At 42.8% G+C, this 25,349-nt stretch overlaps 1 protein-coding gene across 2 annotated transcripts in view; it reads left to right on the top strand.

The window, feature by feature from the left end:
* The window catches only part of Ubqln1 (ubiquilin 1), a 39,498-nt gene that overhangs the window by 3,024 nt on the left and 11,125 nt on the right, over positions 1–25,349 (top strand). For both annotated transcript variants that reach the window (NM_152234.2, NM_026842.4), the window contains exons 2-6: positions 13,560–13,711; positions 15,958–16,073; positions 19,116–19,378; positions 20,395–20,553; positions 20,665–20,908. In NM_152234.2, coding sequence (NP_689420.1) covers positions 13,560–13,711; positions 15,958–16,073; positions 19,116–19,378; positions 20,395–20,553; positions 20,665–20,908 — 934 coding nt within the window. The remainder of the gene's footprint in view (positions 1–13,559; positions 13,712–15,957; positions 16,074–19,115; positions 19,379–20,394; positions 20,554–20,664; positions 20,909–25,349) is intronic.

Below are 25,349 nucleotides of genomic sequence, written 5' to 3'. Positions count from 1 at the left end.
AAGTTAGATTTTCCTTATAGAACTTACTAGGTTTGGAATTTGCTATAAAGTTTGTCGCTGAGTAATATTTGAAGGCTGTAAGACATCCTTGCAAATGGTTAATAGCAATTGTGATTGGGGCTGAAGTCAGCGATGGAGCATGTGGTTCAGGAGACCCTGGGTTGAATCCTCAGTGCACCCCACATCCTCTTTAATGGTAGGCTGATGTTGTCAAATGTTTGATTCTGAAAATTCTTAATCTGGGAGGGGGAAAGGAGGAAAAAGATAATATTGAAGGCTTATGCTGTTAGGTAAATCACATTTTAAAATGTTACTTAAGTTGGCACACAAAGGAATGAGTTCATCATGGCGAGAAATCCTCTCTTTTTAAGAGTCTGTGTGTGAGAGAGAGAGACAGAGACAGTGAGTGAGCGAGCAAGTGAGTGAGCAGACCCCAGAGCCTCAGGAAGGAGTGGGGACATCTCAGGTGCCAACCCCTGCCTTCCACCCTGTTCTGTGATCAGGTCTCCTTGCTGCTTCAGTAGTCATGGGCAGCTGTACTCCCTCTCCTGGGATTTTTTGTTGGTAGCCCACTTGTGAGCACTTTGATTATAGGCTGGGCAATACATGGTCTGGGGCTTTGAAATTCTGTCCTCCTTACATTTGTTTGGCAAGTGCTTTACCCACTGAGCCATCTCTACAGGTTGAATCCTCCATTTTCCATTTAAAATCTCAATGTGTCTGAGTAATGTAGGCTATTTATCAATGCTATTTATGTGAGTGTGTTATTAACTAGGTGAAATTATCTTCAGCCTCCCTGGTAATTTGTAAATTAAGTTGGTAATTTCTATTTATTTAATTTTGGGAAAGGGTGTCCCTCTGTAGAGCAGACTGGTCTGGAGTTCCTTTTCCAGTATGTCTACTTGACTGTTGGAATAGTTTCTGTGGCTTCTGTTGTATTTTTCTGGATAGCATCTTACCCAGAAGGCTGGCTTGAAGCAGTGATACAGGCTATACTAAGGATCAAACACGTCCCCGAGATTAGTGTTTTGCATCCTCTAACAAATTTGCCAAGGAACTGATTTAGTGATTCTTTTTTTTTTTTTAAGATTTATTTTATTATTATATCTAAGTACACTGTAGCTGTCTTCAGACACACCAGAAGAAGGCATCAGATCTTATTAAGGATGGTTGTGAGCCACCATGTGGTTGCTGGGATTTGAACTCATGACCTTTGGAAGAGCAGTCAGTGCTCTTACCCTCTGAGCCATCTCTCCAGCCCCTGATTTAGTGATTCTAATTAAAGATATTGCTTAATTTTCCTTTAAAACTTAAAGAGACCATACAGTTGACTTTTTTTAAGCCATAAATTATGTCATTTTAAGAAAAACATTCCTAGGCTTGTATAACTATCACCTCCAAAAGAAACTCTGTTCTTCACTGTCTGGGCTTTTGAAACCAGTTCTCCCTGCAGAGCCCAGGCTGGCCTTCAGTTTGCTGTCTCTGCCCCTGCCTTCCCAGGGTAGGATTATGGTTTTGTCTTGAGTCCACCTTACAGTGTTTTTATAGATCATCCAAATTGTAGTCTAGAAGGACTTTCCTTAGAACAAGACAAAATATTTATTTATTGCTCATATGTATGTATTTGTGTGTGTAGCTGTCAGAAGATAATTTTGAGTCCTCAGGATTAAACTCACGGTGCCCTGTGTGACGTCAAACACCTTTACCCACTGAGCCATCTCGCTTGCCCCAAGTATTTCCTGTGTTGTGCCTAGTGATATGCCACTATATGGATGTGAACCACCTTTTATTTCTTCCCTACCTGCTGGACATGTGAGTGTATTTTTGTTACGAATAATGTCTCCATGAGCACTCATGATTCATGTGCTTTTCTGTGGACATATGGTTTCATTTTTCTTGGGTGTAGACCTAGAAGTAGCATTTCTGGGTCACATAGTAACTGCGTGTTTAATTCTGGGGGAATTGCCAAAGTATCTTCTGAACAGGCTGCTCACTCCTTCCTCCCTGACACCTGCTGTGGACGGTCTGATTATAATTGTCCTAGTGACTGCTGAGTGTCATCACTAAGGTGCTGTTCAGTATCTCCAATAGCCTTGTGACGTGCCCACAGACGTGCCACAGTCATCCTGAGATAATGTGTTTTTGTTTAAAGTGTCACAAATTATTTTTGGCAGAGATTTTTGAGATTATGAGATATTTGCAACACACAGGAAAACTCGGCTGTCCTCTATTAGATTAAGGCGATTCTGCAAATTGGGCTAGCTAGCTAGATGGATGGTAAAGGGGCTTGTCAGTCCTGACACCAGATCATTTTCTTTCTTTCTTTCTTTCTTTCTTCCTTTCTTTCTTTCTTTCTTTCTTTCTTTCTTCTTTTTTTTTTTTTTTTTTCCGAGACAGGGTTTCTCTGTGTAGCCCTGGCTGTCTTGGAACTCACTTTGTAGACCAGGTTGATCTCGAACTCAGAAATCCATCTGCCTCTGCCTCCCCGGTGCTGGGACTAAAGGCGTGTGCCACCACGCCCGGCTGAAATGGTGTCTTGAGACACAGATTGCTGTAGTGATGTAATTAAGAGAAAGGTAGTTGCTGAAAACGTTTGAGGACTGGCCTCACCAAGTTGCTATTGCTTCTTGACTGAAAATTACATTCTAGCTTGCTGGTAGTCTCCGACTTCTATATTTCTCCTATTTCTCCCCTCCCATTTATCCCCAGTGTAGTACCTGAAAATTGTTAATCAGATGGTGGACACTAAAGGTCCATTTATCTCAAAATCTGAGTTAGTGGCAGGGCCTGATGATGGTTTCCTGCTTCTTCGTTGTTGTTGATGGCATCCTTCTCCTTGATCTTTTTAGTTAGCCACACTGTCTGTAATTCCTTGACCTGTTACTACATTTACCCTCTACCTTAGGACTTTTGTACAGCTTGTTCTGGCCTGCCTCCTACTCTTTGTTGGCTTCTACCAATCGTTTACATTGTAGAACAGAGGTCGGTTTCTCAAAGAAGTATGCCTGACTGCCCAGGCGTTACTGGGGTCAGCTGTGGCATTTTCTCACAATGCCATTAGTACATATATGTGTATGCCATATGTATGTGCCATTTATTCTAGTTCAAAAATTACATAGTTAGGATCATTTAATGCTTCTGTGCTAGGAAGGGACTATGATGTCATTGTATTGTTTCTAGAACTTGGTGCATGGTATAGACTCCCTAAACAGTGTGTTTGTGAATGAATTTGGAACATTTTGTACAATGATATGTATTTAATATTAAATATCTATTGTGGAACCTTACTGAGTGAAGCATATACAAATGGATACAGTCCTCTGGAAACCTCATCTCAACCTTCTCTCCCCGAAATCTCCTAACTCAGAACTCTTTCTTTGAGACAGGGTCTTTATGTAGCCCTGGCTATCCTGTAACTTTCTATGTAGACCAGGCTGGCCTCAAACTCAAAGAAATCCTTGTGTCTCTGCTTCATAAGGTCTGGGATTAAAAATATGCACCAGCATACCCAGCCCAGCTTCACTCTTTTAAAGATGTTTAAGTGTGTGTGTGTGTGTGTGTGTGTGTGTGTGTGTGTCATCAGGGAGTTGGTTTTTCGGCTGAGGAACCAGGGTCTTCAGGCTTGGGCAGCAAGTGGTTTTTCACCATCCCTCTCAATGTCCTTAGTTTTTAAGCTAGAGAGTTCCTCTGACTCAGAAAATGATTTAGTACTAGCCATTTTGTATCAAAGATGGCTTGTGACTGATAGCAGTTATTTTATTATATTTGTCTCTGTTATGTGTACACATGTATGCCAGGGCATAGATGTGGAAGTCAGAGAACATCTTGTGGGAATTGTTCTCACCTCCTTCTACCAGGTCAGGCCGGTTGAGCAAACTCAGCTCTTCAGGCCTAGCTGCAAGCACTTGATAAATCATCTCACTGACCCCTGACAGATTTTCAGATGTGTAGAGAACTTAGTTTTTTTGCAGAGTCCATGTTAAACTAGTCAGCGATTGCCAACCAGTTCTTCAGGAAAAACAGCACTGATTTGTAGTGTTTACTTGTTTGTGTGTAGTAAGTAGTCTCACAGTGGTAGATTCAAGCAACCAGTATTAAACTGCTTCAAAAATTACTAAAAATTGACAAGCTATTGCTTAACGTGGGTTTCTTAGACAGCGAGCAACTATGGCTGCGCAATTCCTGCCTGCCTTTTAGAGCCATGGAGACTGCCCTCTAGAAGCAAGGTAGGCTTTATGTCGCCCTTTACTGAAACTGCAAGCTTCTGCAGCTTGTTACAGTGCTCACTGGAAATCTTTTACTATGTTTCCTGGTAGAATGGTGTGAGGGGGCTGAAAAGCAGACTAAGCCATTAAGAGGGCTGTGGGTTGCTCTTGCAGAGGACCTGGATTAGATCACTAGCACCCACATAGTGGCTCTCAGCCTTCCAGAACTAGTCTCAAAGGATCCAACACCCTTTTCTGGCCTCTATGGGCACCATGCACATACAATAAAAATAAAAGTTCTTTAAAAAAAAAAAGCATAATTGAATCATTGGGGCTGGAGAGATGGCTCAGTGGGTAAGAGCACTGACTGCTCTCCCAGAGGTCCTGAGTTCAATTCCCAGCAACCACATGGTGGCTCACAACCATCAGTAATGGGATCTGATGCCCTCTTCTGGTGTGTTAGAAGACAGTGACAGTGTACTCATATAAATAAAATAATTAAAAAAAAACAGCATAAAAACATAATTTTCTGGGCAAGCAATAAAGCTGAACTTTAAATTTGTTAAGGTAAAAGAAAAACTTATTTTTTTAAACAGTTTTTTGTTGTTGTTGTTTTGGTTTGGTTTTTTTGTTTTGTTCTTCGAGACAGGGTTTCTCTGTGTAGCCCTGGCTGTCCTGGAACTCACTCTGTAGACCAGGCTGGCCTCGAACTCAGAAATCCGCCTGCCTCTGCCTCCCGAGTGCTGGGATCAAAGGCGTGCGCCACCACGCCCGGCTTTTAACAGTTTTTTTAGTTAAATTGTGTGAGTGTATATACGTGTGAAGGTATATACACCATGGTGCCACCAAATCTTTGGTCTAGGTCTTTCCACCTTAATTAGCCAGTCTAAAAGACCTTCAGAGTTGTGCAGGGGTTTGTCTCCTAGTCTGTTGTTATCCTGTCAGGGTGACCGTATTGACCACCATGACCTTTTCAAAAAGTGAAGGCACAGGTTGCAAATTCCTTATTGGGAATGGTTAAGATCAGAAGTACTTCAGGTTTTGCTTTTTTTTTTTCCTTCAGAGGAGTATGTGCATGCAGCGTCCACGAACACACACACATCATGCATGCAACAGGGCTTCTATATATAGCCCTGGTTAACTTTAAACTTGCTCTGTAGAGCAGGCTCGCCTTGGAACTCAGAGAAATCCACCTGGCTCTGCCTCCTGAGTGTGGTAATTAAAGACATTCTCCTCCACCACCCAGCTATGAGATTTTTTCTTTTTCTCTTTTTCTTATTTTGGTTTTTCGAGATAGGGTTTCTCTGTGTAGCCTTGGCTCTCCTGGAACTCACTCTGTAGACCATGCTGGCCTCAAACTCAGAAATCTGCCTGCCTCTGTCTTCCAAGTGCTGGGATTAAAGGCGTGCATCACCACTGCTGGGCCTTATGAGATTTGTGTGCGTGTGAACATGGGAGGTGCCCCCAGAAGCCCCAAGATGTCTGATTTCCCTGCAACTGGAGCTGCTTGATCAGGGTGCTGAGGACTGGACTCAGCTCCTGCACTGCTCCTACAAGAGCAACAAGAGCTCTTAACTGCCCTGTGGTGTCTTCAGCCCCACATCTAAGTTCTTTCTGAGAGGTAACTCATGAGTCAGCCAAGGCAGCTTCCCTTTGAGGAGGATGTAAGCAAGGGCTCTTAGCCGCTGCACCCATCACTGTCTTCTGTCAGTATGAAGAGCCATGAACTAACATCGCAAATCTGAGGTGAGGTTGGATGGAGTCTGTTGTCTGTGACAGTAATTGCTAACAGCACTTTACTTCTTTGAGAGAAGGTGACTTCACATGTCTAGCAAGAAAATTTTAGAAATTTTCTAATAAGCATCAAACGAGGTGATATACCAAAAAATTATATACCTGTGCAATAAAGTGATGATTAACAAAGAATTGTGTGTTTGTGTAGGCACATCCACATGTCTCTCCTTTGTTGCCCTCTGTCTTGTTTAGGGTACGAGGTCTCTTATGGAACCAGGAGCTCACGGTTTGTCGAGACTGTCTAGCTCCAAACTCAAGGTAGCCAAGGATGACCTTAACTTCTAGTCCTCCTGTTTGATCTCTCAAGTACTGAGATTGCAAGTAGTGTGCCCAGTTTATGCAGTGTTAAGATTCAGTGTAGGGCCTGTTGCTTACAGATAAGAGGCAAGCACTCCACTGAACCACAGTTCCCAATCCCACACCTCTCTTTAGAAAACAGATATTGCCCTCTGCCCTCTCTTCACCTGTAAATGATTTTCTTTGGTTTGAGTTGTCTACGATCACAGGAGGCTATTATTCATTTGTTCTTGAATACTGGATTAGACTAAATAAATGTACAATTGATGCACATTTTGGTTGTTTTCATTATTTGGTTAAACCCACCAACATGTCCAGCCTGTTAGATAAATAGTGGAACTGTAAGGTCTTGGTAATCAGGTCCAGTGAATATGATGAAATGTGTTTATAAATTTGACTGGCTTTCACTTCAGCCTGCAGTTTATGCGGCAGCCAGTGAGTCTCTGTTGTGATTTAGTCTGTGGACAAGGAAGAGCACCTTTTCCTGATGTGAGGATCCTGCATCTGGATTGTGTTTCTCACTAATTTCTAGGAAATCTTTGTGTTGTTTGTGCTATTGGTTTTATAAAAGATGTATTTATTGTTATTATGTGTATGTGTGTACACCAAGTGCATGCTGACACAGATAGATGCCAGGACAGAGTGCTGGATCCTCTAGAACCAGAGTTGAGATGGCTGTGAGCCACCATATTGGTTATGAGGAACCAGATTTATTCTCTACAAGAACATCTCAGTGCTCTCCAGCCCTCTGCTGTTTTGTCTCTGGCTTCTTCACACTTTAGTGTGTGTGTGTGTGTGTGTGTGTGTGTGAAGTAAAATATTTTTTGTTCACTTGATTCCAATTTTTGAAGTGTGTCAATGAATTTTGACCGGGTGTCAGCCTGTTTTGTTAAATGTGCTTCAAAAGATGCTTATTGAGGAAGTGGATCGGCCACTTGCTTTGTTTTGAGTTGTTTTTTTTAAATAACTGTGTGTGTTTGTGCAGGCACATGTACAGGTAGACCAGGGTTACTCTGTAGACCTCCATCTTAAAGAGGATGTCTGCTGAGCTCACAGGGTCACCACATCTGCCTGAGATGCCCACGTTCTTCCTCTTTTCCCTCCAACCCCTGCTGGGCATGCTGAGGATTTAACCCAGCTTTACCTGTGGGCTAGGCAAGCACTGGCCCAGCGATCAGCCACAGCCTTAGCGCTAGTTCCTCTCTTTTTGGCAGTATGAAGAAGTCGTGTTTAAATCCAGCAGTATGGTCCTGGGGACATTGGTTTCTGTTTATCCTGCCTGTTGTGCACATCTCTCCTGTTGCTCTCAGATCAAGTTGTTTGCCTGATTCCAGATGCCTCTTTTATTAGGTTGATAGGTGTATACTATTTTTATGTCCTTTGGAGATTCTCCAAGGATTTTATAAATTGTCCCCATCAGGAAGTACTTGCTACTTGGAGAATAATACATAGATCCTAGAGCTCTTAACTCTGCATGCCCAGGATTACACACCTTTCTCTTTCTTGGTTGGTCTCTGTCAAATGACACAAGATATATAAGGACTTCATAAAATTGGCATTGATGAAGAATTGGCTGTACAGTTTTTCACTTTTATTTCTTCATCCAGGATGGTTTTCTTGTCCCTGAGGGACGCTGTTACAGTTCCTAAACTGCCTGCCTACTAGGTGTCACAGTCTCTGTTTATGAGTAAGAAAAAGATCCTGTGAGATGCTATGTTTGTCTTTATATTTCAGTTTAATTCTGAGGGACTTTTATTGGATATAAAACCCTAGGTCACTAATTCTCCCTTTGGAAAAACTTTTATAATTGTAAGTACAAACTGGTGGGGCCTGGGAGATGATGCTACTCAGTGGTGGAGAACTCGCCTAGCCTGCAGAAGGGCCTAGGCTTGGTCAGTGGGTTGGAGTCACATAGTAGGTCCTTCTTTGTTTGTTAGCTTTTGCTTGGTAATATACATCTGAAGTCCCTCCACATCCTTTCATGACTTTAGAGTGCACTTCTTTTCAGTGCTCATCTGAGCGCACTACACATTATCTACTGAGGAATTGACAACTGTGAGCGAAACCTTTGTAGATATACATGAAGGTTTTAAAGTGAATAGCTTGTAAATATAAAGGAGTGGTTGCTGAATCTCATTCTGAGAGTGTGTTGTTTATCTCTTTGCTTTAGTCTTACATCTCTCTGGAGTGATAGGGGAGCATCTTTCATGTTAATTTGTTGTCTGTATATCTCTGGTGAAGTGCCTGCTTTGACCCATTTTAAAACTGGATTGTGATTGTCAAGTTTTATGATTACTTTCTTTGTGTCTTTGGACAATAGCTGGTTATCAAATATGCCTTTTGCAAATATTTTTTGCCTCATCTGTTCATCTTCTAATTTCTTGAAAGATGTTTTAAGTGGCACACAGTAGGACACTTCAATGGCTAGAGACTGATGAGAGCAGGTTCCCAGCCCCTCTTTTTCTTTTCCTTTTCCTTGCATTGACCAGGCTTTGAAGACCAGGGGTCCCCAGTGCACAGCTCTGCTCTGTGACTGATTTTAGAGGGAACCCTCTACTGGCTCTTAGTTTAAGGATGTGCTTGACGTACAGTTTGTAGTCACACTTCTGTTTACAGATGAAGGGGCTTGTTTTGTTTTCTTTGCTGACTTTTGCCATGGAGGGATGCTGTTAACATGTCTTCCTGGCGTTTCCTGTGGCCGTTCCCAGTCAGTTAACCTAGGAGATACTTGACTTACCCACATGCTCATTCAGCCTCCCATTTACAGATGCTGCTTTCTAAAGTCATATTTTGTATTCTTTGAAAATGTGTGTTTGTTTCTATATGTATTTAGATCATGCCCATCTAGCCTTGCCTCCCTCCACGCCCCCTAGAGCCCACGTGGGACACTGACTAGATCTGATGCTGTTCCTCTGTTGAGGAGCAATCCTGTTTTTTGGTTTTTTTTTTCTTCGCTTCCTTTACTAGATTTGGTCTCGGAGGGCTGTGTGAAATGAGGTGAGAAATGGCTCTATAAGAGATTGGGTGTTTTGCTAGTTTTCAGCTTTCAAGAAAATGGGGAATCTTGGGCAAAGCTTACTTGCAAGTGTGAGGACCTGAGTTTAGTCCATGTGTGCAGCCACCACATTCACACACACAAGGAAGGTGGGTGGTGAGCATGCAGAAAGGTGCACAGTACCGTTGTGTTGTCAGGAGAATACAGGTCAAAGCTGTGTTGGTGAGGCTCTGGCAGCCTTCCCTCTGGTACAGCTAGGAGGAAAGTAAGATGAATGGATGCCAGCAGTCACCAGGGATGCTGTAGAGATGAGGGAGCTATAGAAAGAAATGGTGATGCAGAACACAGACCAAATATAACTTGACTATGGCCCAGGAACATGTGCTGAGGGTATCTTGAAAGGCAAGGTCTGCTGTGGAGGTAGTTACAAGATGTGTCAGTATAAAATAAAGTAGTTCTGTCAGTTACATTGGTCGAGATCACAGATAGGTGGGTACAGTGAAGAGAGGAAATTGCTGTATCAGATGTTTTTTTAGATATAATGGTTTCTTTTTGGATTTGTTTGTTTCTTTTTGGATTTCAAGACAGGGTTTCTCAGCCGGGTGTGGGGGCACACACCTTTAATCCCAGCACTTGGGAGGCAGAGGCAGGTGGATTTCTGAGTTCGAGGCCAGCCTGGTCTACAGAGTGAGTTCCAGAACAGCCAGGGCTACACAGAGAAATTCTGTCTCAAAAAACAAAACAAAACAAAAAACAAAAACAAACCCAGGGTTTCTCTGTATAGTCCTGGAACTCGAGTTCCTCAGTAGACTGGTCTGGCCTCAAACCCAACTGCTGGGATTAAAGATGGACACCACCACCGCCCGGCAGCTTCTTAGGGTTTGGGCTGGAGGAGAACAGTAACCTAATGCAGTCCCAGAGTTTCCATTCAGTGAGACTGGGTTAGACACAGAAGTGAGACGTGAGTGATGACACTCAAAGAGACTAAGACTTTAAGACAGTTTGTCTCTGGTCTGCAGTGGTCTTAGTTTCCATAGTCATTAAGTACAGGTACACTGTTTGGTTTTGTTGTTGTTGTTCTGGGAACTTCAGTGTGCAGTACCCTGAAAATACACTATCAAGTCAGTACCAAGGACCACCCTAGACGGCTGAGTAGGTTAAGGCTATGAATGAGTGGTACCAAATAAGCAAATTTATAGGCATAAATGTAAATTAGTGGGGCTTTTTGGGAAATGGGGATGGAATTAATGAGCGCACAGGAAAGTGAGAGCGGTTACTGGTTTCTCTTTGAGAATGAGGATGTTCTCTGAAATTGACTCTTAGCAATGCAGCCTATTTCTAAATACACTGAAGACTTTTGAATTACACACTTCAAGTGGCCATATTATATGGCATGTGAGCTATATATATTTGAAGACACAGAGTCTTACTGTGTAGCTTTGGGTGTTTTGGAATTTCCTGGGTAGACCAGGGTGGCCTCAAACTCACAGAGAGCTTCATGCCCCTGCTTCCCTTGAGGTGAGATTAAAGGTTTGTGTCACAATGCCTGGTGAAGCTTAAAAACATCCTTTTGTATTGGAATTTGGAGGCAAAAGTAGGAGCGTGCCTTAGGTCTAGCATCTTACCTTCAAATCTTCAAACTATAAAGTGCTATAGAACTGTACTTGTTTATTTGTGTGTGTGTTTGTGCGCGCCCATGCATGAACCACAATACACGTGTGGAAGTCAAAGGCTAGTTCTCTCCTGCTACCATGAAGTTTCCAGGGATAGATCTCAGGTTGCTGGGCTTGGCAGCAAGCCCATTTATGCACTGAGCTATCTCAATGGCCCAGCCATGGTGGCCAGTTATTTACTTCAGAATGTGAGGGAGATCAGGGCCTTTCTGAGTTTAAGATTAAAACAGTTGATATAGATCAACTTTCTCATTTTACGTATTAAATGCATTTTATTTATTTTATTTTATTTGTTTTGGTTTTTTTGAGACGTGGTTTCTCTGTGTAGCCCTGGCTGTCCTGGAAATCACTCTATAGACCAGGCTGACCTCGAACTCAGAGATCCGCCTACCTCTGCCTCCCAAGTGCTGGGATAAAAGGCTTGTGCCACCACTGCCCAGCATGTATTTTATTGATTATAATAAACCTATAATAAAAGTTTCACATTTAGTTAATATATCTTGATTTATTTTGTGTATGATCTGTATCGGTTTGGCCTTGAAATCAGACCTATGCTGGAAACCCAGTTCAGCAATTTATTATTAACACCATTTGGGGCCAAGTGTTCAATTCCTTTTCTCTGTGTTTGAAAAAAAGATTCATCCTTATAGAGTTCCTGTGGATAGAGAGAGCAGCAAGAGTGGCCACCACTACTGTGCTTGATGCTTGTATTTTATGCATTGTAATTTAAGTCTTATAAAAATATTTTCTTATATTAGGAACTACCTAACAGATGGTTGAGTTATGCTCTTTGCATAGAGAATGCTATAGAATATAAATGGTGTTTTGTGAAGATTGTTTTTTTTTTAAGTCACCTGGAAATATCTAGGTAAAAAGATTATATATCACATAGCCAAGTCTGTTGGCACACTTGTTTAATTACCTGCAGAAGCTGGTGGATTTCTGTGAGATTGAGTCCAGCCTGGTCTACATAATGAGATCTAGGATAGCCAGGGCTATGTAGAGACCTTTCTCAAAAAAATCACCATCAACAAAAAGATTATATAACATATAGTTTCAAATGGGAGGGTGGGGCTCAAATGTGAAAGTTCCAGAATATTTACTTTAGTACATTTTACATGTATATGCTTTTTGGCCTTTTCAAAAGTTTGTTTGTGTGCATGAGTTGAGAAGGTAGGTTGTAAAATCCATGTTGTTGGGTGATGTGCTCAAACCTGTGATGCCAGGACTGGGGAGGCTCCACTGGGAGTTTGAGGTCACTCTCTGCTACAGAGTGACATCCTGTCTCAGAACCCAACCAACCACACAGAATGATAGGTGTATACGCAGTGTTGAGACTTACCTTGAGGGTTTCGTTCATATATAAATGTACAGAATGCTTTGGTTATAACATGCAGCAGTGTTTTCTCTGACTGGCCTCTTCCTGATGGTCCTGTGACAGTTTCCTCCCGAGACAGGGTTTCTCTGTGTAGCCCTGGCTGTCCTGGAACTCATTTTGTAGACCAGGCTGGCCTCGAACTCAGAAATCCGCCTGCCTCTGCCTCCCGAGTGCTGGGAGTAAAGGCGTGCGCCACCACGTCAGGCTCCTGTGAGAGTTTTGAGCCTTAGATGTGCAGATGCTGAGTTTCCCTCTCCCACGTGATCTGAGTCTGAGACCTTTGCGTGACAATGTGACACGTTTTAGATTTGGGATATTTTTAAATTAGGGTCACTTACTGATGTTAAAGACAACTTAGCGGCTTCCAGAAGTATTTCCAGTCTGGAACACTGAGCCTTTTTCATTGGATTCATGTCTGTGTAACATGTTTCATTGTGGCAGTGGGTAGGTAGACTTGTAATGAAGAGACTCTAGGTTTCAACTGTGGTGCTCTGGTGTAGTCTGTTACTGTGGGTTCCCAGGCCACTCTGAGGTAATTTGAATGAAGCCTGGATACGTGGCTAGTTAGTAGAGACTTAAGGGATGGTAAGCGTGTCTGCAGTGTCTTGTTCTTCCTCTGCATTCGCAGGCCGTTCTGCTCCCCTGCAGGCAGTTCTCCAGGTTCTCCTGATATCTTCCTAGTATTTCTTCTTTTGGTTTTCAGTTCTGGAAAGCCTTCTTTAACTGTCTTTGTGCTTTCTCTGTTTATAATTTATTTGAGTCTCTGGAAAAGATTTCCCTGTTTCCTTCTTGCTTTTCGGTGGTACTGCTTGGCAATAGGCATTGAATGAAAGAAGTGATAAGGATAGTAAAAATGGCTGCGAATGTGAGCTTGCCAGTGTGTGTGTACTGGAATTCAAAAGAGAGGGGGCTAACGATGGAGATTGGGGGGACAGTTACAATAAGCTTAGCAAAGCCCCTTTGTGACCCCTACTCCATTGGGTCCTGTTGGCAAAAGAAGGAAACAAACACCGCGTCGTCTCCATCTGTGCAGGAGCCACAGCCCTGACATGTGGAGTGAGTCCTTCCTGTTAGAGACGGGATGGTTGGTTGCACGCTGAGGGGGAGATGCAGCATGCTTAGTAGGGCCTCTGGAAGAACTTCTACAAATCAGTCTGGGTGGTACTGTACAAACTTCGATGTTATTAAAAACATATGTAATTTATTCTTTTATTTAGTTCAAAGAGGAAATCTCTAAACGTTTCAAATCTCATATTGACCAACTTGTGTTGATATTTGCTGGAAAAATTTTAAAAGATCAAGATACTCTGAGTCAGCATGGGATTCATGATGGACTTACGGTTCACCTTGTCATCAAAACACAGAACAGGTATGTCTGTTTACATAACCAGTTCAGGCTCTAAGGAGCGTTCCTTGTTAGTATTTAAAGCACCTTTCTTTGTATCTCTTGGTTGTTTGGTGAAAAACAACATTGTGACTCCATGCCTTCCTAGTATCTGAATGGTTCTGTGGGGAGGGTTGAGGTGCAGATCCTGGGCCCACCCCCATTTAATACTTTGCAAAATTCAGCTGGTTATTATGTAGAACATTTTGAGTTAGGTAACAACTTGGTTTTTTAGCTGTTTTCTTTAGGGAAAGTTTTAGACATGGTTTCTGTAACATGTTAGCAGAGTATAAATCATTAATGTGTGATAAATTTTTGAAAGAAACTTATTATTGTTCTGGATACCATCTAAATTTTTGTTTCATCATTAGTAAAGAAACTTGGTCAGACTTACTTGAATTTGGAATTTTCTTAATCTCATTCCCCTATACAAATCATCTAAGATGACGTAATGGAGTAAATGACAGGAGCCTCCTAAACTTAGCATTTTATTAGTATTACCTTTGTGGCTAGCCTTGACTTGCCATGCTGCCTAGCAGGGGTTAGCCTGAGTCTGTGACTGTATTGCCACACTGGGTTTCTTTTAGAGACAGAAGGTCAGTCTAGTCCAGGCCAGGGATGAATTTGCTCCTCCTGCCTTGGCCTCCTGAGCACTGGGGTCACAGGTGCACTCACTCAGAACCGCCGGTCTTACGTTCTGCCAACGCTTCCTTTGCTATATATAGACTGCAGTTGAAAGCATTGCAGTGGAGTATCTTACAAGAGCTTGCTGTAGCATCTGCTCTAGGAGCAGCTTCTCGGTCATGCATACCCTAGCAGGCTTTGTGCTGTTCCCCTAAGACCTGATGAGGAAGCGTGTTCTTCCTGTGCTCCTGTGTACTTGATAGCTTCTTGCATGAGAGTGGTATAGCACAGAGCACACATATGCGGACGTGGTGGTTCATGCTGGGATGTGAAGCACGTGTAAGGTAGATTATGATTTCTGAGATGTTGAAGTGAAAACCAGACCTTTGAATCAGTAAATGATGTGGTAAGATTCATAATCAAATTGGTGTCAGATGAGAGAGACTTCTCTAATAAAGCCTGCTGCTCTAAAGAACTTTAAAGATGGCACCCAGTAGTTAGTGTCAGAGCCCTGGCCAACTGAACAAGCTGGCTCCACTCCTTGTCCTTATTGAAACAGACAACTAATGCTGATGATGAGAAGAAAAATCCACTGAATGTCACACTGAGAAGAACAAGATAGAGACCAGTGACAGCCTTGCCACCCCCAATCTTCTGAGTCATGACATAAGGTTAGACTTAAATAGAGGGTGAGAGGCATACATAACTAAGTAATCCTGGGAAAAGAAAGGCCCTGCCTAGTGACCCACCTTTGTCTTGGCTTCAGTCTCTTCTACAAGGTGGCCTACCTACACAGTTGTCAAAGGCTGTGATGAAATCACTTTCCAGCTGGCAGGCTCGCCCTGTGGTTGGCACCAGGTCTCTGTCTCCAGCCTTTCCTTCTCCCAGCATGGAGTTGCAGAGAAAGTTCAGCTCCTTGGATCATTATGTCAGTAGCCTGGCAGCCAAAGGGGGAGACACGTGAGACTCTTGCCTAGTTACAGAGTGATAGCAGAACCAGCCCACTCAGCAACTCTCCCCTTTGTCACAGCCGATGCCTTGACATTGTGTCTGTGTGTGTGGGTATGTGCACATGAGAGCCTTTGAAGGCATCTGATTCTCCTGAAGCTGTAGTAGTTACAAGTGGTTGTGAGCCACCTGATGTGGGTGCTGGAAACTCAACACTCAGGATGAGCAGCAAGTGATCTTAACTGCTGAGCCATCTCTCCAGCCCCTTTGCTGTATTAAGTTTTTTACCTTTAACACTTTCAAGAATGTAAGTTAAACAACTCCCAACACTGTGGAACTAGAAAATAATTTGTTTGAGCTCTGTGGATGGTGGCCTTCTGTGAGGTGATAACTATTTGGCCTTCCTGTATAATCACTGTGATTGAAAACAGTGACACATTTCATGTATATTGTATTCAGAGAAGAGAGGCAGTAGTAGTTTCTTAAAGTGTTACTGTATTCTCAATATTTGTTTGTGATGCTCAGTCATTTCAGGCAAAGTATTGATGGCATTCTGTTTACAAGAGCTTACTCTTCGTTTTTTCTGGTTATTGACATTTTAATTCTTTTTAAAATAATGAGTTCTGAATCCTGCATTGTTATTTAATTATTTACACTAGGCCGCAAGATAATTCAGCTCAGCAAACAAATGCCCCTGGAAGCACTGTGACCAGCTCACCAGCTCCCGATAGCAACCCCACGTCTGGTTCTGCTGCTAACAGCTCCTTTGGCGTAGGTAAGTTGTGCGTGCATGTGTGCGTGCATACACGGAGTAAAATGTTCTCTTCCTCCAAGAGCAGTTTAACTAAAGTGACATAAGTGTTCGACAAACAATCTTACAAACTTTATGTGGTTTGCTTCTTTAATCATGTTTTAAAAGTGGTTTGGGATACAAGTGTGTTTGTTTAGCTTGTATTTATCTTTAGTAAGTGGCGAGCCTCCTCTTTATAATAAACGTGATGTAGCCTATGTATATGTATAATATGACTACCACATAATTGCATCAGAGGCTATAGTTAATTGATGCTGAGCTGTGATGAGTTCAGTAATAATGTTTTTCAGTTATACAAGAAAGGTACCCGGTGACTATCCTAGTTGTTTGTTCTTGTTTTCTCTTGTGTTTTGTTTGAAGAAAATCTTGCAAATGTGGCTGAGCTCCCTTGAACTCCTCCCACACTGGCTCTCCTGGTGTGGAGGTTGTAGGTGTGTGGCATCATCACTCTGGATGGGACTGACCTAGGGGCTGGAGAGACAGCTCATTGGTTAAGAGATGGCTCCCTGTTTGCTCTTGCAGAGGACCTCAGTCAGTAGCCAGCACCCATTCTGAGGCTCAGAACCATCTGTAACTCACGTTCCAAGGGATCTGGCACTGTCTTGTGATCCCGGGGGCACTGGGAATGCATGTGGTACCCACAACAAACATGCAGGCAAAACACTCAGTCATAAAATAAAAAATAATTAAATCTAGTACTTAAAAAAAATCTTGGACTGGAGCACTGACCACTCTTCAATAGAGGTCCTGAGTTCAATTCCCAGCAACCACATGGTGGCTCACAACCATCTGCAATAGGGTCTGATACACTCTTCTGGTGTGTCTGAAAAGAGCAATGGTATACTCATATACATAAAACAAATCAATCATTAAAAAAAAAAATCTTGAAAGTATCCTGCACACATGAAAGAACTGTTTCCTGAGTGTCAGCAGTGAAGCATCGTTTCTCTCAGCCCAAGCCACTTTGGTCTCCTCCCTGCCGACCCTTCCTCCTCCCCTGCGTGTCGTATAAGCACTTCTCTCACGGAGCCTCTTCCCCTACACTGCTCTCCTTTCTTCAGTTGCAAAGATTGAGATTTTGGTGAGGAAAAATGTTGTGAAGGTGACAAAGGTTGGGCTGAAGACTAGCTTAAATATCTTTACCAGCCCTTAAGGCTGTAGCTAGTAGTTTTCCTTAGGTCTCACTTTCACATATTGGGAACCACACCTTCTGCTCTTTCCATGAAAACTTTGGGGTGACTCAATTACTGTATGCCAATATACAGAACACACGCTTTAGAGCATGGCTGCTGTGCAGCGAGTGCACAGTACACACATAGATGAGCCTCTGGCTGCTGCTCTTCTCTCCTTCCATGACTGGAGGATGGGGCTGAAAGTCTCACCTTTAGTCCACTAGGCCGTTTGGTAATCAGCTCCATCTTGCATCATTCCCAGGGTGCTTTCAGTCTTACCCCTCCTCAGTGTAGTGGCCTGTGGGGCCTGCTGTGTATAACAAAAAGGCACTCAAAGTGACTGCCTAAGCTTTTAGGAACCCTGTGAAAGGTCAAGAAGGAATGAATGTGTTTTATTATGCTAGAGAGATTTTTAAAATATGTCTGGTTGGTTTTGTTAAATATTAAAGTGAGAATTTGGCTAATTTTGATTGTAGAATGTGTTTGGGGTTGGGGGCTGTCCCCTGTGACAAACACTGGGAAGAAGCAGTTGAAGTGAGGTAGTTTGTTTTGTCACATGGTTTCCAGCTGGTGGACTACTACTGGGTAAAGGCCTGTGGTGTGGCAGGGAGGGTGCAGCAGAGAGCTGGTCCTCATGGATAGCTGCTGTCTCACTTCTGCCTGCCACCCCAAAGGCAAATGAGAACAGGGAGTTTGAGCTATAAATTGTTTTTTATTTCAGAACTGGTAATCTGGGGCTACATCTAATCTTCAGCCAGCAAATTATATGGGGTTGGAGAGAACAGAAACAAGGTGGTTGAGACTAGGCCGGGGCCTAGCAAACACAGAAGTGGATGCTCACAGTCAGCTATTGGATGGATCACAGGGACCCCAATGGAGGAGCTAGAGAAAGTATCCAAGGAGCTAAAGAGATCTGCAACCCTATCGGTGGAACAACATTATGAACTAACCAGTACCCCGGAGCTCTTGACTCTAGCTGCATATGTATCAAAAGATGGCCTAGTCGGCCATCACTGGAAAGAGAGGCCCATTGGTCAGGCAAACTTTATATGCCCCAGTACAGGGGAACGCCAGGGCCAAAAAGGGGGAGTGGGTGGGTAGGGGAGTGGGGGGTGGTGTGGGGGACTTTTGGGATAGCATTGGAAATGTAACTGAAGAAAATACGTAATAAAAAAAAAAAAAGAAGAAAGAAACAAGGTGGTTGATCCTTTCAGAGCTCAGATTTGCCTCTGGTCAGATAGTCAGCAATTGAGAGTGGGCCAAATGACTATGTCTTGTTATTCCTTTCATTCATCTCCTAGTCCTGGTTTCAAACAGTTCTTGAAACAGAATAATTAGTGTCTGCTGGTATCAGGGTTATATTAACAAGAGCTCTGGTCTTCTGTGGTTGAGGTTAACTCTGAACAAACAATCAGTAGTGTGTGCTGTAGGCTATTAGTAGGGTGTACATGCAGATTTCTTTGTCCAGTATGAGAGTACAAGTATGTCTTCTTAATACACATATAAAAGTCCCCTATCTTAGCATCAGGAAGTCTCTTCAAATGTACTGCACCGAATAGCCCATTGAGCTACTGGCTCATTAGCACCATGATAACCTTCATCAGTGTCACCAGCTGATGAAGGCTTTTGGGTACACTTCATACCTAAGCCGTAGCATAGGAATTAAAGCTGAATAGTATAATAAATAATGAATAACTTATAATGAATAAGTATAACTTTATAAATGAATAATAGGAATTGTTTTGTTTTTAATGGTTTTTAAAATATAGAGTTAATGACTTCATATTTTAGCACTGACTTCTGATTTTCATTTTTTGTTTTTTCCTCTTCTAAGGCGGACTTGGAGGACTTGCAGGTCTTAGCAGCTTGGGTTTAAACACCACCAACTTCTCTGAACTCCAGAGCCAAATGCAGCGGCAACTTTTGTCTAACCCTGAAATGATGGTCCAGATCATGGAAAATCCCTTTGTCCAGAGCATGCTCTCAAATCCTGACCTGATGCGGCAATTGATTATGGCCAATCCACAGATGCAACAGTTGATACAGAGAAATCCAGAGATTAGTCATATGCTTAATAATCCAGATATAATGAGACAAGTATGTAGAAAAGTAGTTCTTTTTTTACTTAAACTAAAGGGTGTTTATGTGTGTGTGTGTGTGTGTGTGTATGTATGTAAATATAAAATGTTATTGCCAGAGATTGCCTTGTGTATTTTTTATAAAGTTAGAGAGAATCCCAACCATTATTTAGGGAAACTCAGCAAAACAATATTAATTTTGTTTGTTTGAGCTCTGAGTTTTCTGCTATGCATGAAAATTCTTTACAAACTCTCCTTAGAGACAGGCTTTTTGTGCCGGTTTCTCCTTTGGTGGTGGAGGTGGTGGGGGTCCTGGAATGCAGGGTGGAGAGGTGATGTCAGCACCTTGCTCCTTACACGTTTCAAATAAAACAGAAAACCATTTTTAGGCGGGAAAAACCCATCGAAATATATTGTATGAAAAAAAATTTCAGTGAAAACATTAGATTGGGTTGGTGGCACACAGCTTTATGGTACACAGCTTTGATCCCAGTACCTGGCAGGCAGAGGCAGGAGATCTCTTGGGCTTGATTAAGGTCAGCCTGGTCTACATTGTGAGTTCTAGAACAGCAAGGACTATGTAAGAGAAATCCTGCCTCAAAAATTGTGAGGGGAGGTGGGGATGGGGGGTGGGCAGTGTAGGTTTAAGTCCATTTTTGGAGATGGCCTGTTTGTGATAGCCTATGAATATATTTTGTGTTTAGAGATGAAATACACCAGGAATCTTAAGTACTTTACTAATTTAAATATAGCAGAATAGGTTTAAAACTCTTAATTAGCCTTTTTGGCTCTAGAATTGGATGATACCTCACCCTTTAAAATAGAACTAGTGTTTCCCAGAACTGAGCAGATGAGATCAGGCCAAGGCAGGCAGCACTGCGCAGTCGGAGTCCTGATTAAAAAAAACAGCTGTTTAAAGTTCAGTGTGTCTGCCTGGAACTTAGCACACGTGCCTCCCACAGGCATTAGCTGAATGCAGAAGGAGTTCCTTGAATAGTTCAGTGCTTTCTTTTAAACTGGAGATTTCTTTCTTAGACACTGGAACTTGCGAGAAATCCAGCGATGATGCAGGAAATGATGAGAAACCAGGACCGAGCCTTGAGCAACCTAGAAAGTATTCCTGGGGGCTATAATGCCTTACGGCGCATGTACACCGATATCCAGGAGCCTATGCTGAATGCTGCTCAAGAACAGGTGAGCACTCGTGCCCAGGCTCAGTCTGTGACTAAGGGTACTGCTATGTGCAGAATGTGGCTGTACTGAAAAAAATCATTCTGTAATTGATTTTTTTTCTTTTTATTACAGTTTGGTGGTAATCCATTTGCGTCCTTAGTGAGCAGTTCGTCCTCAGCAGAAGGGACTCAGCCTTCTCGAACAGAAAATAGGGATCCGCTCCCCAACCCGTGGGCTCCGCAGACTTCCCAGAGCTCACCAGCCTCCGGTACCACTGGCAGCACCACTAACACCATGAGCACCTCTGGTGGCACTGCCACCAGTACCCCTGCTGGACAGAGCACCTCGGGCCCAAGCTTGGTGCCTGGCGCAGGAGGTATGTGTGCCTCGCATTGATTACAAGACTGGTGCTGAAACTATTTATGTATCTGTGTGCATCCCTTTAATGAAGACTCTTTGTTGCAGACTTTTAGGATTGTTTGAGGGGTAGGATTAATATTTATTTATTTATTTAACTCTGTGTGTGTGTGTGTGTGTGTGTGTGTGTGTGCGCGCGCGCGCGCCATATGTGTACAGGAGCCCCCTGGAAATCAGAAAGAGGTGTCAGATGCCTTAGAACTGAAGTTGTACATGTTATGAGCCATCACTCGGGTGATAGGGGTTGAACCAGGTTCTCTGTGAGAGCAGTAAGCGCTCTCTCTCTCTCTCTCTCTCTCTCTCTCTCTCTCTCTCTCTCAACTGCTACTGTCTCTACACCCACAACATGCCTTGATCTGTGTATTCATTGTGACATGATCAAATGTAGTTGCCATGCTATACAGAACATCTCCAGAGCTCATTCCTGGGAAAATGTGAAAAGGGGAAATAACATATTTTAAGATGACAAAATGGTTGCTATTCAAAGAACATATACTGGGTATTTTGGTTTGGAATGAAGTGCCCCTTCCAGATTTATGTGTTAAAGCCTCAACTGTTGTCACCTTGAAGGAAGGTTTTGAAAACTTAGGAGGTAGGCAGGTCACTAGACAGGTGGGTGGGTCCTTGCATGTATCTCTGCCCTTGCTCCTTTCTTGGTTGCCATAATGTGAACTGTCATTCTTTGCCAAGATTTCCCTGCTGTTGTGGACTGATTTCTCTAGAATCATGAGCCGTAATAAATTCCTCTTAGAAATCCCAGCTCGGGAGGCAGAGGTAGAAGGATCTCTGAGTTCAAGGCCAGCCTGGTCTACAGAGTGAGTTCAAGACCAACCAAAGCTACACACGGAAAAACCCAGTCTCAAAAAAGGTTGGGGAGGGGTGTGGCCTGGAGAGATGGCTCAGCAGTTAAGAACACTGACTGTTCTTCTAGAGGTCCTGAGTTCAATTCCCAGCAACCACAAGGTGGCTCACAACCAACTGTAATGGAATCTGGTGCCCTCTTCTGGTGTGTCTGAAGACAGCTATAGTGTACTTATATACATGAAATACATAATTCTTTTAGAAAAAGAAAAATCATATCTACTGTTTTGTCACAGTTACATAAAAGTAACTAGTATATTGGGGGAGTCAAAATTAATGACCCAGGATGTATGAAATGATGGCAGAGTGCCTGAAAATAGGCAGATAAGCCATGTGTCCACTTAGTGATGAAGTAAAAGGTCCTCATTAGTACCATGGTTATACTGCCATTGTTAGACACGCACAGGAGAACATGAAGACGTTCATATTTAGATATCTAACACCTGAGTTGCTGACATACGAATTCAAACATGTATCTCTTGCTTCGTTTGTTCTTTGTCTCAGTCAATAAACGATCTTTAGCTCTAGAAATTTGTAGAAATAGATTACATGGTGTAATTTTGTGTCTGTCTGCACTAGTTTTGAAATTAATTTATTCTGTGTATATCTCTGAGTTGCTGAAAAGTATTTCTTTCTACTTATGTGTGGCTTTTTTTTTTAAATCTAGTCTCTGTACTTTGTAGATGTAGAGCCATAGAAACTGGTAATAAAGTGTGGATAACAAAATTGAGATTCTTTTCAGATAAGATGAAAGCGCTATGTTGGGTTTTAGCAGAGGCCAGAATGGACTTGGAATTGTGCTGTCTGCTGAGGTGGAATGGGGGTGCTTGTGATGTGTGTGAACGAAGGCATAGTCAGAGATATGGGCATGTCCATGTTTTTCAGAAGGATTGGTCTTGATGTCACCCTTAGGTAATTGCTGTTGGTGGGATCCTGGTTGTTGCTGAATATGATTTATTTTGTTCTCTTGAGTTTTGCTCTGGCTTTTTGAACCAAATCTTAGGCCTGTTTGTGAATTGCTGTCTTTATGCAGGTGAGGGCAGGCATAAGATAAGGAAAGAACCTGTGATTGGGCAATGGATAAAGAAGGCAGGCTGAGAGTTCTGTGTCAGCCTGTCTGCTGGGGGATGTGTAGCCTGGCTCCAGAGCCTGGCTGTTGTGAAAGCACGACAGCATTACTTACCCAGGAGTGGGCGGCTGGATCATGTGACCGTTTTATGTTCATTTCTTTATGTTTCAGGTGCTCCCTACTGGTTTCCATAGTAGCCACACAAGTCTATGCTCCCTCGTGCAGTGACTAAGTACAGTTCTTGCATATGTCCTCGCCAGTGTTTTTCTCAAGCATTCTAGCTGCAGCAAGCTGTAATCTCAAAGCAGTCTTAGTTTGCATTTCTCTGATACCAAAGGATGCTGACCTTTTTTTTCTTAAAGGTTTATTTATTTATTTTATGTATATGAGTGCACTGTAGCTGTACAGATGGTTGTGAGCCGTCATGTGGCTGCTGGAAATTGAACTCAGGACCTCTGCTTGTTCTGGCTCCACTTACTCTGGCCCAAAGATTTATTTATTATTATATCTAAGTACACTGTAGTTGTCTTCAGCCATACCAGAAGAGGGTGTCACATCCCATTGCAGATGGTTGTGAGCCACCATGTGGTTGCTGGAATTTGAATTCAGGACCTCTGGAAGAGTAGTCAGTGCTCTTAACCGCTGAGCCATCTCTCCAGCCCAATGCTGAACATTTTCAAGTACTTGTATGTCATTTGAGGATTGTCTACCCAGTTTATTATTGGACAGACCGAGTGGATGATTTGAGGTTTGTTGTTTAATTTTGCATTTCTTTTCACACACACACTGTCTGTGGTGTTTCCTTTGCTGAGCAGAATTGTCTTAAATCTCATGTTGTTTCCTTGCCAGCGCTTGTGATTATTCCCTGTGCTGCTGAAATCCTGCTAAGAAATCCATGCCTGTGCGTGCCTATGTCTTAAAGTGGTTTTCTTAGCAACTTAAAGGTATCGGGTTAAACATAAAGGTCTCGATCATTTTGAATTAATTTTTGTTCAGGTTGCAGACACCAAATTCTGCAGGCTCATGTTTGCCTTTGAGGGGTGGATTGTGACATAATCACTTGGCTTCTTTGCTTCTGTGAGCTCTGCCACCTGCAGCATACATACATACATAACTCTCTCAGATCAGTTCCTGTCTTCACAGCGCCCCCTGGTGGGCAGCCTGGTATCTGAGGTCTCCTCACCAATTTGGCTTCACCTTGACCCCTCAAGGTGCTCTCTCAAAGCCTCCTCTCAGGGGCTAGCCTTGGCTCCCTCCCCTCCTCTTTTCTCCTCTCCTTTCCTCTCCTCTTTTCTCTTCTCTCCCCCCGCCCCCTCTCAAACCTTGATCCAGTTTCATGCCTTCAAACCGGTACCATGAGGAGGAAAATGCCAAATTCTGCTGACATGATATGTAGCCTGGTTTTCTTGGACATGGCTACAGTGAGCTTCATGTGAGGGTCTGTGATGTAGTTAGCCTTCTGTTTTTAAATACATTTGGATTTTGCTATGGTGACCTTTAGATGTGTGGGGTCTTCCCTCAGGGCCCCACATTACAAAGCCCTAATCTGATTTCTTTAACAATGGCAATTGCTTCTTTGTAACTGTGAACTTCACTATTTTCTGGCCAAGGCTGAATCTCAAGATATCAATTCACTCAATTCTCCAGGACAAGGCAGAGTGCAGCCAGATCCTTTGCCATGAAGGAAAGGCCTGCAGCCTGGTTTCCCTTGTGTCCGTGTTCTCCTGAAACCTCATGCGCAAGTCTCCTCCTGTGTACATTTCTTGGAGCATTATTGACCTGAGCACCAAGATGCCCATTAATCAGCTCACGTCAGCTCAAAGCCTCCAGGGCTTCTCCAGCCCCTGGCTGTGACCTCTGCTGCCTTCCTCTGGCTGACAAGGACACTTTCACCTCTGGGAGTTTCTGATGCTTCCCCCTTTTATCATTCTTTAGCATAAAATCTAGCATTTCTTTTTAACACATGTCTCACTGGTTCATACAGAGCCTGGTAGCATGTAGTATACCATTCTCTCTCTCTCTCTCTCTCTCTCTCTCTCTAGTAAGTCTCAGTGGGCTTCAAGGTCTGTGTATGTGAAGCCCCTGGGGTTTGTGTTATTACTGGGAACGTTACCCCTGCCCCCCTGACTTCCTGTCCTTGGTTTCCATAGAATGAATTCAGACAGTGGTATAGAAGATGAAACATCCTTAAGAGATGACTGTAAACAGTGGCTAAGGGACCATTTTTGTTGAACTATATGTTTGTGGAGATGGTGTTATTTCTAAAGCCTCTAGGATATAAGTCTTTGCTGGTGGTGGGTATTCTGTTGTTCATGTTACTGGCAGAATCACTTGATTAACTTTTTTTTAAATTATTTTTATTTATTTAGATATATGAGGGCTCTATCTGCATGTATACCTCCATGACAGAAGAGGGCATCAGATCACAAGTAGATGGTGGTGAACCACCATGTGCCAGGAGTGGAACTAA

Source organism: Mus musculus, chromosome 13 (genome assembly GCF_000001635.26).
Source record: "Mus musculus strain C57BL/6J chromosome 13, GRCm38.p6 C57BL/6J".
Lineage (NCBI taxonomy): Eukaryota > Metazoa > Chordata > Mammalia > Rodentia > Muridae > Mus > Mus musculus.
Note: the sequence above shows the minus strand (reverse complement) of the source record. Positions and strands in the feature narration are given on the sequence as shown.